A 16,312-nucleotide genomic window follows, 5' to 3' on the forward strand; every position below is an offset into this window, starting at 1 on the left:
GGTAAACTGGTCATATATCAGTGCCTAGGGAGTATATTTCTCCTCCTATCTCATTTTTAAGCAATAAGGCCCGGGGGGGTGTGGTATATGGCCATATACAACAAACCCCCGAGGTGTCTTATTGCTATTATAAACTGTTTACCAACGTAATTAGAACAGTAAAAACTGATGCTGCTCGTCTAACATCTCATTCCAAAATCATGGGCATTAATATGGAGTTGGTCCCCTCTTTGCTGCTATAAGAGCCTCCACTCTTCTGGGAAGGCTTTCCACTAGATGTTGGAACATTGCTGCGGGGACTTGCTTCCATTCAGCCACAAGAGCATTTTTGAGGTCGAGCACTGATGTTGGGCGATTGGGCCTGGCTCGCAGTCGGCATTCCAATTAATCCAAAAGGTGTTCAATGGGGTTGAGGTCAGGGCTCTGTGCAGGCCAGTCAAGTTCTTACACACCAATCATGACAAACCATTTCTGTATAGACCTCGCTTTGCGCACGGGGGCATTGTCATGCTGAAACAGGAAAGATCCTTCCCCAAACTGTTGCCACAAAGTTGGAAGCACAGAATCGTCTAGAATGTCATTGTATGCTGTAGCGTTAAAATGTCCCTTCACTGGAACTAAGGTGCCTAGCCCGAACCATGAAAAACAGCCCCAGACCATTATTCCTCCTCCACCAAACATTACAGTTGGCACTATGCATTCGGGTAGGTAGCGTTCTCCTGGCATCTGCCAAATCCAGATCCTTCCGTCGGACTGCCAGATGGTGAAGCATGATTCATCACAACAGAGAACGTGTTTTCACTGCTCCAGAGTCCAATGGCAGCGAGCTTTACACCACTCCAGCCGAATCTTGCGCATGGTGATCTTAGGCTTGTGTGCAGCTGCTCGGCCATGGAAACCCATTTCATGAAGCTCCCGACAAACAGTTATTGTGCTGACGTTGCTTCCAGAGGCAGTTTGGAACTCTGTAGTTAGTGTTGCAACTGAGGACAGACAATTATTACGCGCTTCAGCACTTGGCAGTCCAGTTCTGTGAGCTTGTGTGGCCTACCACTTCTTGGCTGAGCCGTTGTTGCTCCTAGATGTTTCCACTTCACAATAACAGCACGTACAGTTGACTGGGGCAGCTCTAGCAGGGCAGACATTTGACGAACTGACTTGTTGGAAAGGTGGCATCCTATGACGGTGCCATGTTGAAAGTCACTGAGCTCTTCAGTACTTTCATTATTTTTACTCAGTTGTTAATTAACAAGCTAGGTGGCAGTATTCCCCACCCCTGCTTCCCATGCCCAGACACAGAGGTATATTTCTTCCCGACTCTAGCATGTGGTGGTAAGCACTTTAGAAAGGTAGAGCTACAGCTCCAACACATGGGAAATGGACTCTGTGTGATTTATATTGTCTTTCAAACACACCAAAGGATGCGCATGCGCGCACACCCACCCCGGAGCTCACTCTCTCCCTCTCTCTCACACACACTCACACTCACAGTCATCATCATACTCATCCTTTATTGTATTCAAGCACACATTCAACTCGCACATTCGCACAAACTAATTTGTCTACAAAGCATTGTTTGCATCTCATTGAAGGATGTCTGAGCCTGTTTCACAGCGAAAGAGAGTGCGGGGGAGAAATAGAGGTATAGACAAACCAAAAGAGGGTGGCGATACTGTAAATAGATAGCCAGACAGACATTCTTCCAGTGAGTTGTGACTCAGCATGTTAATGAGGCATTTCAGCACAGGGAGGCTAGGACGGTGTGACTAGAAACAGGAAAATGTGAGGCACAAATACTCTCTCATGCCTCCTGATGCAATGATGGCATGCTTTATGCTTGTAAACAAAGCAATCTGGGTAACACCTTATACAGTCCGCTAATTTGGTGTTTACTTAAATCATCCCTTTTTGGTGTCTTTCACTGAAATTCACTAAGTTTAGTATTAGTAATATATAGTACAAATAGCATATGTTGGTATACATTTAATTATTTGAATTAACTACCAGAAAGTGCCCATTATATCCACATGATTTCTTAGTATACTGTAGCAGGTATTTTTCATACCAGGCAGGTTCATACCAACTGAAATGCCCTTTCACATTTGCATTCACGTGGACAAACACTTTCTTTGGACTCAGCAGCCATGTAGTAAAAACACATCTGTCCCATTATGGTGTCTGTGAGTGCACGGTCAGTGCCATTGAGACAGATACAACGTTGCAATCGCTATACATCTCTATGTGACAATGGAAATGAGGAAGAGGATAGAATCTCGTTTCTTGTGATTATCAGTAAAATTAACAAATGTATAAAAATAAAAAAGTGTACAAAACATTTAGGACACCTGCGTTTTCCATGACATAGACTGACCAGGTGAATCCAGGTGAAAGCTATGATCCCTTATTGATGTCACTTGTTAAATCCACTTCCATCAGTGTAGGTGAAGGGGAGGAGACAGGTTAAATAAGGATTTTTAAGCCTAGAGACAATTGAGACATGGATTGTGTATGTGTGCCATTCAGAGGGTGAATGGCCAAGACAAAATATTTAAGTGCCTTTGAACAGGGGGGAATGTAGCTCAGTTGGTAGAGCATGGCGTTTGCAACGCCAGGGTTGTGGGTTCGTTTCCCATGGGGGGCCAGTATGAAAAATATAAAAAATAATGTATGCACTCACTAACTGTAAGTCGCTCTGGATAAGAGCGTCTGCTAAATGACTAAAATGTAAATGTAAACAGGGTATGGTAGTAGATGCCAGGTGCACCTGTTTGTGTGAAGATCTGCAATGCTGCTGGGTTGTTCTCACTCAGCAGTTTCCCATGTGTATCAAGAATGGTCCACCACCCAAAGGACATCCAGCCAACTTGACACAACTGTGGGAAGCATTGGAGTCAACATGGGCATGCATCCCTGTGGAACGCTTTCGACACCTTGTAGAATCCATGCCCTGATGAATTGAGCTGTTCTGGGGGCAACTCAATTTTAGGAAGGTGTCCTTAATGTTTTCTACACTCAGTGTAGATTACTATGTATAGCTTTGTAAGACTATAAATGACCAACCACCCAGCTTTGGAGTAGTTAGAAGGTCTATTTCCCTGCTTTTAAGAGTAGCTGGCTACTGTACCAGTGTGGCCCATCTACATGATCTAACCTACTGAGTCATTGGAACCCCAGTTCCCATCTCAGAAGCAGGCAGATCACTGAGGTTGGAAGATTACCTGTCAAAACAAGACTAGAAATAAATAAACATCAGGCCCCATTAAATTCCATTTCAGTCTTACAGCACTCATTTAAACTAATCTCCAACTTTGCTGTGATCCGCTTTCTAACGTTGCTCACTCTCATTCTGGCTGGGTCTGTAGTATGTAGCGACTGTGTATATGGCAGAGCTCGACCCAAGCCAACAAGAGAACAATTGGCCACCTATCAAGTGTACCTTTCCTTTCAGTACAAATTAAATAAAACTGGAACAAATATTACAGCATGACGTGATTGGGTGTCTGTTTGACTGACACACTATACTTGCATCCAACTGTTTTCCATTTTGTGGAACTTACAAACATACAAACATGATGGAAAAGATGCAGAAATGTCAAACACCCGTTGCCATGAATTTCAAACAAATAGTTAAGTTCGAGGAAAATCCTCGAAGTGTGGCTAAGCCTTTGGAGTTGGTGGTGAAGTTGGACCACCTCAATGACTGCTAACACAAAGTGTGTCTGCTGCTCTTGAGGATGAGAATGGAACAGAGACAGAGCACACTCAACTAAGTCTACAGAACATATGGGTGCTTATGCTAAGCTAAAGGCTAATCCCGAAATATAAATGTATGGGGAGAAAAGGGCAGCCAACACGTCATCCAGTTCTGTAGATTTATTTGACACAAGCTGAGGAAGGTACAAAACTGAAACCTCTCTGTGTGTGTGTTAGCATGGGGATGTCGCTCTGGGAAAATAACAAATTAATCTACAAAACTGAATGCGTTGCAGTACTGCTAAACTCTTCATTTGGAAAGCCTTTGGGCCATCATACGGGTGCTTAGGGCAAACGGTTGGAAAGAAATATGAATGTGTAAAAAATTGCCAGAATTCATGTCATTGAGTTTAAGTAGATTTATTTGACACACGCTCAGGGGAGGCATAGAACCGAAACGTCTGTGTGGGCACATTTCTTGAGGAAAACCTAAAATCTCACAAAACTGAATCATGTGAAGTCCAGTGTCTACTAAAGTGTATCTCGCAGATCTAACTTTTCGAAGCCAGCAGACCTGGGTTCAAATATTATTTGTTCTCTTTCAAATACTTTAAGCGCTTGATTGAGCACTTGAAATAAAAATGAATGCTGTTTGAACCCAGGTCTGGAAGAGAGAGAGAGAGAGTTAAGTGCTTTCCATCCCAGTCCTTCCAATGCCTCCACTGGGACATGACATTACTGTCAGGACTGTGCTATCAGTGGGGTTGCAGGCACTGCTTAGGATGGGCCAAAACTGCCCTCTTCTCCTCTTTTGTCTCTCTTTCTTCCCCTCCTCCTTAGCATTCTTGTCCTCCTTCCAGTCTAAGAATCTTTTTCCACCTCATTTGAATCCTCTCAAATGTCTAATTTCTCTTCTTCTCTCCTTTGTTTCCTTTGTGCTGAAGATGCGATATACATACACTTGTACTTGCACTTGTCTTCTCTTCCACCATTTATAGCACTGATTTGTCAGATAGTGGCTAGTTTTCAAGAATGTTCAATTTAGTGGCGTAGGCAGAAATTGCAGTGTGGCTGGGCCTAACTGTCAAGGGCTGAGGTTAATGTGGTGTGGGAGTCAGGCGCAGGACACCGAAGCTTAGTCCAACAAAGTTTACTAGTGCAACACAAGGCAAAATACAATCAACGGCCTCAACATAAAACAGAGGCGAGCGATTACGCAAACTGTGCGTAAACTACAAAACAACAAACAGAGAAAACACGCAGCACTAACGGACAGGCGAATAACAACACACAAACTAACCAACACAAGACAGGCAACTTATAGGACACATAATCAGACACAAACGGACACAGGTGCAATAGACAGACAGAAGCAATCAAACAACGAAACATCTAACGGTGGCAGCTAGTACTCCGGGGACGGCGAACGCCGAAGCCTGCCCGAGCAAGGAGGAGGAGCAGCCCCGGCAGAATCCGTGACAGTACCCCCCCCTTGACGCGCGGCTCCAGCCGTGCGCCGACCCCGGCCTCGGGGACGACCAGGAGGGTGCGTGGGATGACCACGGTGGAACTCAGTCAGGAGAGATGGATCTAGGATATCCCTCCTAGGCACCCAGCACCGTTCCTCCGGAACGTACCCCTCCCACTCCACGAGATACTGGAGACCCCCCGTCCGACGTTTTGAGTCCAAGATGGTCCTGACCGTGTACGCCGGAGCTCCCTCGATGTCCAGAGGGGGCGGAGGGGTCTCTCCTATCTCACCTTCCTGGAGTGGACCAGTTACCACCGGCCTGAGAAGAGACACATGGAACGAGGGGTTAATATTCTTATAATCAATAGGCAGTTGTAACCTGTAACACACCTCGTTCAATCTCCTCAGGACTTTAAAAGGCCCCACAAACCGCCGACCCAGCTTCCGGCAGGGCAGGCGGAGGGGCAGGTTTCGAGTCGAGAGCCAGACTCGATCTCCCGGGGCGTACACCGGACCCTCACTGCGGTGGCGATCGGCGCTCGCCTTCTGTCGACGGATGGCCCTCTGCAGATGGACATGAGCAGCGTTCCACGACTCCTCCGAGCGCCGAATCCATTCGTCCACCGCAGGGGCCTCGATCTGGCTCTCGTGCCATGGTGCCAGAACCGGCTGATACCCCAACACACACTGGAAAGGGGTTAGATTAGTGGAGGAGTGGCGGAGAGTGTTCTGTGCCATCTCTGCCCAGGGGATATACCTTGACCACTCCTCCGGCCGGCCCTGGCAATAGGACCTCAGAAACCTACCCACATCCTGGTTGACTCGTTCTACCTGCCCATTGCTCTCTGGGTGGTAACCCGAGGTAAGGCTCACCGAGACACCCAAGCGCTCCATGAACGCCCCCCAGACTCTGGAGGTGAACTGGGGACCTCGGTCAGACACTATATCCTCGGGCACCCCATAGTGCCGGAAAACGTGGGTAAATAGGGCCTCAGCGGTCTGTAAGGCAGTAGGGAGACCCGGCATTGGGAGGAGACGACAGGCCTTGGAAAACCGATCCACAACGACCAAAATAGTGGTATTCCCCTGGGAGGGGGGAAGGTCTGTCACAAAATCCACCGAGAGGTGGGACCATGGTCGTTGTGGAACGGGCAGGGGATGTAACTTTCCCCTGGGCAAATGTCTAGGTGCCTTACACTGGGCGCACACCGAGCAGGAGGAGACATAAACCCTCACATCCCTAGCTAACGTTGGCCACCAGTATTTCACGCTAAGGCAGTGCACTGTCCGGCCAATACCTGGATGTCCAGAGGAGGGTGATGTATGAGCCCAATAAATAAGGCGGTCACGAACCTCGAAGCGGAACGTACGTCCGCCCCACCGGACACTCTGGGGGAGTAGGGTCGGTACGCAGTGCCCGCTCGATCTCCGCATCGACCTCCCACACCACCGGAGCCACCAGACAAGACTCCGGCAGTATGGGAGTAGGCTCAATGGACCTCTCCTCTGTGTCATACCGCCGGGACAGGGCGTCTGCCTTACCGTTCTGGGACCCTGGGATGTATGTGATCTTAAAAACAAACCGGGTCAGGAACATGTTCCACCTAGCCTGACGAGGGTTCAATCTCCTAGCTGCCCGGATGTACTCCAGATTACGGTGGTCAGTCAGAATGAGGAAAGGGTGTTGAGCCCCCTCAAGCCAATGCCTCCACACCTTTAGGGCCTGGACTACAGCTAACAGCTCCCTGTCTCCTACGTCATAATTACGCTCCGCCGAGCTGAGCTTCTTAGAATAGAACGCACAGGGGCGGAGTTTAGGTGGCGTGCCGGACCGTTGCGACAGGACTGCCCCAATACCAGCCTCGGACGCGTCTACCTCAACTTGGAATGGTAAAGCGGGGTCCGGATGCGCCAGCACCGGAGCCGAAGTGAACAGGTTCTTCAGTTTAACAAATGCCCTGTCCGCCTCAGCTGACCACTGCAAACGCACCGGACCCCCCTTTAGCAGGGACGTAATGGGAGCTGCCACCTGTCCAAAGCCCCGGATAAACCTCCGGTAGTAATTAGCAAAACCCAAAAACTGCTGCACCTCTTTTACAGTGGTTGGAGTTTGCCAATTACGCACGGCCGACACACGGTCAACCTCTATCTTCACACCAGACGCGGACAACCGATAACCCAAAAAGGAGACGGACTCCTGGAAGAACAAGCATTTCTCTGCCTTGACATACAAGTCATGCTCCAACAGCCTCCTCAACACTCGGCGCACCAGGGCTACATGCTCGGCTCGTGTAGAAGAGTACACTAGGATGTCGTCGATGTATACAACCACACCCTGCCCATGCATGTCCCGGAAAATCTCGTCAACAAAGGATTGGAAGACTGAAGGAGCATTCATTAACCCGTATGGCATGACGAGATACTCGTAATGACCCGAGGTGGTGCTAAATGCTGTTTTCCATTCATCCCCCTCCCTAATGCGCACCAGATTGTACGCGCTCCTGAGATCCAACTTTGTGAAGAACCACGCTCCGCGTAATGACTCCGTCATAGTCGCAATCAGAGGAAGAGGGTAACTGTACTTAATCGTGATCTGATTGAGACTACGGTAATCAATACACGGGCGCAAACCCCCGTCCTTCTTCTTCACAAAGAAGAAACTCGAGGAAACCGGGGAAGTGGAGGACCGTATGTATCCCTGTGCCAAGGACTCGGCTATGTAAGTCTCCATAGCCGCTGTCTCCTCTTGAGACAGGGGATACACACGGCTCCGCGGAAGTGCCGCTCCTGTTTGGAGATCTATTGCACAATCCCCCTGTCTATGAGGTGGTAGCCGTGTTGCCCTAGTTTTGCTGAACACAAGTGCTAAATCCTCATATTCAGGGGGAATGCGCATTGCGGGAACTTGGTTCGGACTCTCCACCGAGGTCGCCCCTAAGGAAACACCTAGACATCTCCCTACACACTGGGCAGACCACTCCATAAGAGCCCTCTGTTGCCACGCAATGGTAGGATCATGGGCGCTTAACCAGGGAAGCCCCAGCACCACGGGATACGCAGGAGAGTCGATCAGATAAAACTGAATGATCTCCTCATGACCCCCCTGCGTCGTCATCTTAAGTGGTGCTGTGACTTCTCTGATCAACCCCCGACCCCAGCGGCCGGCTGTCTAGGGCATGAACAGGAAAGGGGGCTTCTACCGGCCGAAGGGGAATTCCTAACCTATAACAAAATTCACGATCAACAAAATTCCCAGCTGCGCCTGAATCTACTAGCGCCTTATGCTGGGAATGAGGTGCCACCTGTGGAAATCTCACAGGTATACACAGGTGACCAACAGAGAGCTCTGGGTAAGTGGGGCGCCTACTCACCTGAAATGACTCCCCAGTGCGTGACCTGTTGTCCCCTCTCCCAGGAGACCCTCCCCAGCACCTAGTCGCAGTGTGTCCTCCACGGCCACAGTTGGTGCAGGGGCGGCCCCCCTCGGGTTCTCTCTCCTCCTCTCCCTAGCGCCAGCACCCCGAGCTCCATGGGAATCGGCTCGGAGGTGCTGGAGGGTGGAATGGACGACCCCCACTCGGGACGTCCGCGGGTAGCCAGCAGGGTGTCGAGACAGATGGAAATGTCCACCAACTGGTCGAAGGATAGGTTGGTGTCCCTGCAGGCCAGCTCACGACGAACGTCCTCTCGTAGGCTACACCGGTAATGGTCGATGAGGGCCCTCTCATTCCACCCCGCATCCGCCGCTAGAGTCCGGAACTCCAGGGTGAACTCCTGTGCACTCCTCTTCCCCTGTCGGAGGTGGAACAGACGCTCCCCCGCCGCCTTCCCCTCAGGTGGATGATCGAACACAGCCCTGAAGCGGCGGGAGAACTCCGCGTAGGTGATGGTGGCGGCGTCTATTCCCCTCCATTCGGCGTTGGCCCACTCCAACACCTTGCCGGATAGACAGGAGATGAGGGCAGAGACGCTCTCGTATCCCGAGGGCGCCGGGTGTATGGTGGCCAGGTAGAGTTCCACCTGCAGGAGGAACCCCTGACACCCGGCTGCAGAACCATCATATGCCCTCGGGAGCGAGAGCCGAATGCCACTGGGTTCCGGTGCTGGGAGAGGAGGACTGGCCGATGGTGATGGTAAGGTGTGCGAAGGCGTGGGCACCTCTCCCGTAACCAACCGGCGCAGGGTGTTGGACACCTCGTTCATGGCGGCCCCAAGTTGCCGGATCATGGTGTCTTGGTCGCTGATCCGATCCTCCAGCGACTTGGGTGCCGCCGCTGCTCCTGCTGACTCCATATGGTGTGTTGTTCTGTCAAGGGCTGAGGTTAATGTGGTGTGGGAGTCAGGCGCAGGACACCGAAGCTTAGTCCAACAAAGTTTACTAGTGCAACACAAGGCAAAATACAATCAACGGCCTCAACATAAAACAGAGGCGAGCGATTACGCAAACTGTGCGTAAACTACAAAACAACAAACAGAGAAAACACGCAGCACTAACGGACAGGCGAATAACAACACACAAACTAACCAACACAAGACAGGCAACTTATAGGACACATAATCAGACACAAACGGACACAGGTGCAATAGACAGACAGAAGCAATCAAACAACGAAACATCTAACGGTGGCAGCTAGTACTCCGGGGACGGCGAACGCCGAAGCCTGCCCGAGCAAGGAGGAGGAGCAGCCCCGGCAGAATCCGTGACGCTAAGTAAAAATGACTGGGCCAACATTTTACAGCAAAAATACTCCAACAGATTTAAGGGGAAAATTGTGACCAAGAAACACGACAAATTTCCCTTTGCAGATATGCCTGTTATATTATTGCTGTGTAGGCAGCGCAACTACGCAACCACTTACAACAACAAAGCTGACAAAACAGGCCGACTGTCCGAATCTGACATTAAACAATAATGAAATACACAACATTATAGACGGGGCGTGGGTTTCAAGTTTGGGGAGCTATTTTTTCACCCAAAGATTCACCTTTATGATACATCATTGCATGCATCTATCATTGCATTTGCAGACTAAAGTAAGATACAGTGAGCGAAAAAAGTATTTGATCCCCTGCTGATTTTGTACGTTTGCCCACCGACAAAGAAATGATCAGTCTATAATTTTTATGGTAGGTTTATTTGAACAATGAGAGACAGAATAACAACAAAAAAATCCAGAAAAACGCATTTCAAAAATGTTATAAATTGATTTGCATTTTAATGAGGGAAATAGTTATTTGACCCCCTCTCAATCAGAAATATTTCTGGCTCCCAGGTGTCTTTTATACAGGTAACGAGCTGAGATTAGGAGCACACTCTTAAAGGGAGTGCTCCTAATCTCAGCTTGTTACCTGTATAAAAGACACCTGTCCACAGAAGCAATCAATCAATCAGATTCCAAACTCTCCACCATGGCCAAGACCAAAGAGCTCTCCAAGGATGTCAGGGACAAGATTGTAGACCTACGCAAGGCTGGAATGGGCTACAAGACCATCGCCAAGCAGCTTGGTGAGAAGGTGACAACAGTTGGTGCGATTATTCGCAAATGGAAGAAATACAAAAGAACTGTCAATCTCCCTCGGCCTGGGGCTCCATGCAAGATCTCACCTCGTGGAGTTGCAATGATCATGAGAACGGTGAGGAATCAGCCCAGAACTACATGGGAGGATCTTGTCATGATCTCAAGGCAGCTGGGACCATAGTCACTAAGAAAACAATTGGTAACACACTACGCCGTGAAGGACTGAAATCCTGCAGCGCCTGCAAGGTTCCCTTGCTCAAGAAAGCACATATACAGGCCCGTCTGAAGTTTGCCAATGAACATCTGAATGATTCAGAGGAGAACTGGGTGAAAGTGTTGTGGTCAGATGAGACCAAAATGGAGCTCTTTGGCATCAACTCAACTCGCCGTGTTTGGAGGAGGAGGAATGCTGCCTATGACCCCAAGAACACCATCCCCACCGTCAAACATGGAGGTGGAAACATTATGCTTTGGGGGTGTTCTTCTGCTAAGGTGACAGGACAACTTCACCGCATCAAAGGGACGATGGACGGGGCCATGTACCGTCAAATCTTGGGTGAGAACCTCCTTACCTCAGCCAGGGCATTGAAAATGGGTCGTGGATGGGTATTCCAGCATGACAATGACCCAAAACACACGGCCAAGGCAACAAAGGAGTGGCTCAAGAAGAAGCACATTAAGGTCCTGGAGTGGCCTAGCCAGTCTCCAGACCTTAATCCCATAGAAAATCTGTGGAGGGAGCTGAAGGTTGGAGTTGCCAAACGTCAGCCTCGAAACCTTAATGACTAGGAGAAGATGGAACAAAATGGAACAAAATCCCTCCTGAGATGTGTGCAAACCTGGTGGCCAACTACAAGAAACGTCTGACCTCTGTGATTGCCAACAAGGGTTTTGCCACCAAGTACTAAGTCATGCTTTGCAGAGGGGTCAAATACTTATTTCCCTCATTAAAATGCAAATCAATTCATAACATTTTTGACATGCGTTTTTCTGGATTTTTCTGTTGGTATTCTGTCTCTCACTGTTCAAATAAACGTACCATTAAAATTATAGACTGATCATTTCTTTGTAAGTGGGCAAATGAACAAAATCAGCAGGGGATCAAATACTTTTTTCCCTCACTGTATATGAATATTATTCCAATAAATACTTTATCAAATCCTGTGTAGCTCAGTTGGTAGAGCATGGTGTTTGCAACACCAGGGTTGTGGGTTCGATTCAAACGGGGGGCCAGTATGAAAAATGTATGCACTCACTAACTGTAAGTCGCTCTGGATAAGAGCGTCTGCTAAATTACCAAAAAATGTAATCAATTACACACACATAAAATTAATAATATTTTCATATATTCACAGAATCCATATAGAATGTTAGAAATTCTTAGGTACTCACATCCACCACTCCATGTGCTCTCCATCAGAACCCAAAAACGTTGGTTTCCCGAACTTTGCCCAGCGGCTCATGGGATTAATGCTCCACACGTATCCTTAACGAGCGGTCACCAGACAGGGTCAATCACCAATCAAGATATTACTTTATTCAAAACGTATCAATAAGGCAATAAGCGAGGCTGAGAGACCCGACACAAAGAATACAAATATATTTTATAGCAAAGATACACCCTTTTAATCTACATGACAAATAACAGATGTGTGGAATGGGTCACAAGGTGAGACTTGATATATGAGAAACGAGTATCCCCCAGCCAGATAGCATTCGCCGTGAAGACTGTTCTTATTGTACATAAACCAGAGTTTGACCCCTAAGACAAACTTCCTCTCATCATTATCCATACCCGAGCCATCTCTCCCTGGTACCTCATTATACACAAACACCAACTCATTCTATGGAATGCATGCTGTAGGTTTTATCACCAAAGGCATCGTAAATCTACTGTCAGTGTCAACACAGACACATGAGCGTGTTCTAAGAACCCTATTCTATTGCAGAAAACAACCATTTGATGCAATAACAGTATTATCACATAATCTTGTAATTTTGCTCTCATACTATGCCTCTGGTTTTACTTGCAATGATCGTGATATGTAGTTTTTTTTTTTGCCTACTTTAGTTAAATGCAATGATTGTAAGTCGCTCTGGATAAGAGTGTCTGCTCAATGACCAAAATTACTCAATTCCACATACTCTACCCACTCGACCCACATGTATGCTATGAGAGGGTGTTTTTCCTCCATAGACCTCAGATTTCAACCTCTGTTGTCTTTCTGTTGCAGGTGTAAAGACGGTTACCACGGCCTGCGCTGTGACCAGTTCGTACCCAAGACTGACTCCATCTTATCTGACCCAAGTACGTGCCTTGTCTTCCTATTGATCCTGAAGAAAAGTTAAAACAAAAGAGTATTAGAGAATGATCTGTCTTCTGTGCAAATTATCTGTCTTCTGTGCAACTTTAGTAACAATGGTTTTGGGAAACAGCTCGGAGATTTAACGATGCTCCTACTATGGATCTAACGATGAACTTAGCCTTAAGATGCTTTTGGGAAACCGGCCCTGGTCAAGATAAATACAGTGCCTTCTGAAATGGTTCACAACCCTTGTAGTCCTTCAGAAACATTATAGAAACAGTTTAGAATGTTTGAATTCAAGATCCGTATTGTAACATAACTGCCTGACCAATTACCTAAAAAATGTGCAAGAGCATTCCCACACAAGGTTATTTTAAAATCGACCTGAAGTTGGACAACACATTTATTATTACTTCTGGGAATGGTCTTGTAAGATGGAATCGAAGGTCATCAAATGTCTACGTACAGACCTTGAAAACCTTCGACAGAGAGTGTAGTGAGTTTTCACAAACATTGTCAATAGAAACTAGAAGGACATTTCCTGAAGTAAATGTGTGTTCTTGCTAGTCTTGAAGTATTTATTGTTGTAAAATAGTAGTAGTAGTGGTAGCGGTAGTCACAACAGTTGTAATGCTAGTAGTAGTAGTCATGGCAGTAATAGAGTTTTCACAGGCTATGGGTTAGTTATAGTGACCTATTTTTGGGTGGTTTGTAGGTGTGGAGTTATTATAGTAGGTTGTTGGGCTAGTATAGTAGTTTAGAGTGAGGACTATAGCATCACACGCCATAGTATGTGTTTTTAAGCTCTCAAAATTGTCAGTTTGAACATTCTGAAAGTTTTGTGGCAGTAATTTCAGTTTAGAATGTTGAAGCCTGCATTCCACCATTGAAATGAATGGGGATAAAACAAGCTTTATAGTTTATGAAGTATGAATGGTAGAAAAAAGCTGTGCTGAAGCAATCTAAGTTGAGTCAGTCTGTACATTTTGACATTGGGTTGGTGTTTGTAGCTGAAACTGATGAAGAGTGGTGGTGAATCCAAATTTAGACTTTGAAGTCTATGGAGCTTTTATGCAAATTTAAAACAGTTATAGTTCAAAAAGTACAAATAGCATCAACAATCTTTTGACATATAATTAAAGTAGAGTCAGTCTGTACATGTCAGTGTTGGTTTGGTGTTTGTATCTTTAACGGTTCAAGAGCAGTGGCAAATCCAAATACTTCCCATTCAAGCCTATGGAGCTTTTATGCACATTTTAAACGGTTATAGTTAAAAAAGTATAAATGGTATCAAAACGGTATCAAAAAGCTGTATACAAGCACACTATTCCAGACCGGTTTTAACCCCCAACAGTCTAAGCCCTGACTAAGCTAACAAATGGAATCTGATTAATGAGAATTTAAGATTAAGCTCATTTTCTCACACATTTCAAACAAACAGACATAGCTCAAAATCAAAGAACAAATGACAATTACAAGTTATCTTAGAGCACAACCTCTTCTTTAATATGACACCACATTCATGTCAATAGGAATAACACTCATTTTGTCTTCCACTGTGTAAAATACCCTTGCTATCAAAAAACTATTAACACTCAACACAACAAAAGACCCTAGAGTATTTAAATTGTAGTACATTTGACTACATCACTCACTCAAAATGTACCAAGTATAATATATAATACTTATAAATATTAGTTACATATAAATATGTATTGTTTAATCCAAAATGTGACCAGAGGACAATATTCAGAAAGTATTTTAAAACCCAGACAAAGTAAGCCATTTCATTGACAACGATTCTTACTTCTGTAATAATGTACAAATGCAAACAACTATTCAGAGACCATTTCAAAAAGTAGATAACCTCTCTCAACAAGATTTAGTACAGACCAGGCCTGACACAAAGTGTAGAAATAGTAGCTTACTTTGACAACAATTCAGTGAATGCAACAAGTATTAGATAGAGACAGATAAAGAGAGAAGATACACAACACAACTGTTCAGAGACCATTTTTAAAAGTACACAATTTCCCTATAAGATTTGTAGGACAAATTCATGTCACACTGTCACGTGAGTGTTTTGATTTAGGCAACAACATGATATGAAACTTCTTGAAGCACAGCCCCATCCTACAAAGTGCCACAAAATGTAAAAAAAAATACTTTGACAACAATTCAGTTAAAGTATTAGATCGAGAAAGATTTAGAGAAAAAATCCAGAGAAGAAAATCTAAATGCACCCACATAAAGTAGGCTATTGTATTGAAAAATATTCTTACTTCTATAACAATGTCAAAATACAAACAATTATTCAGAGACCATTTCAAAATGTAGATAACCTCTCTCAATAAGATTTAGTACAGACTAGGCATGACACAAAATGTAGAAATAGTAGCCTACTTTGACAACGATTCAGTGAATTGGATGCGGACAGGTTGGTCTTAAGCACCAGATCTAAAAGAAAACATACTTTTAAAAACAACTCCAAAACCCCTGCCACTGTCACTTTAGGCCCAGGATGTGTGGTAGAAGGGTGAATGGTGGGACTTGGGGCAGACGCACTCCATGGAAACGTAGGCTCCCCTCTCAAGTGTGCTCTCCCTCTGCTTCCTCCCCTCCATCTGCTTCATCCTCTCCCTCTGCCTCCTCCTCTCCCTCTTCCTCCTCCTCTCCCTCTTCCTCCTCCTCTCCATGTTCCACTCCCTCCACTCTCCTCTCCCTCTCCTCTTCCTCTCTCCCTCCACTCTCTCCTCCCTCCCCTTACTTCTCATTCCACATCTCTAACTTCTCTTACTTCCTGCCTTCTCCTGCTGAACCTTGAGTCTCCACATCACTTCCCTTGCGTTCACTGACCAAGAGGAAAAGAGGGAGAGGGAGAGAGAGGAAGAGACAGAGAGGGGAGTGGAACAAAAAATAGGATACACATTGTGGTCAGGAATATCCTCATCTCTCTCTTTCACTCCCACTGTCTCTCTCAATCATACACATACTCTCTTCCTAATAATCACCTCCTAGGGGTTTCCATAATAAATTGTGTGATACAGTTACACGCCTCCCATTCCACTCACACACACACACACACACACACACACACACACACACACACACACACACACACACACACACACACACACACACACACACACACACACACACACACACACACACACACACACACTAAACAGTATCATCATGATGCTATACATCACTTTCAATCAATCAATCAAAATTATTTTATGAAGCCCTTAGTGGCCAGATTGTTTCTCAGTTCATGGTGTGCATATATATATGTCAGACTGGATAATCATACAGGATAGAGC

At 46.1% G+C, this 16,312-nt stretch overlaps 1 protein-coding gene across 1 annotated transcript in view; it reads left to right on the forward strand.

Annotated features, from left to right (window-relative positions):
• The window catches only part of LOC121547935 (pro-neuregulin-3, membrane-bound isoform-like), a 472,942-nt gene that overhangs the window by 317,726 nt on the left and 138,904 nt on the right, over positions 1 to 16,312 (forward strand). The window contains exon 3 of the mRNA XM_041859343.2: positions 12,918 to 12,991. Within this exon, the coding sequence (XP_041715277.2) occupies positions 12,918 to 12,991 (74 nt within the window). The remainder of the gene's footprint in view (positions 1 to 12,917; positions 12,992 to 16,312) is intronic.

This window comes from Coregonus clupeaformis, chromosome 31 (genome assembly GCF_020615455.1).
Source record: "Coregonus clupeaformis isolate EN_2021a chromosome 31, ASM2061545v1, whole genome shotgun sequence".
Lineage (NCBI taxonomy): Eukaryota > Metazoa > Chordata > Actinopteri > Salmoniformes > Salmonidae > Coregonus > Coregonus clupeaformis.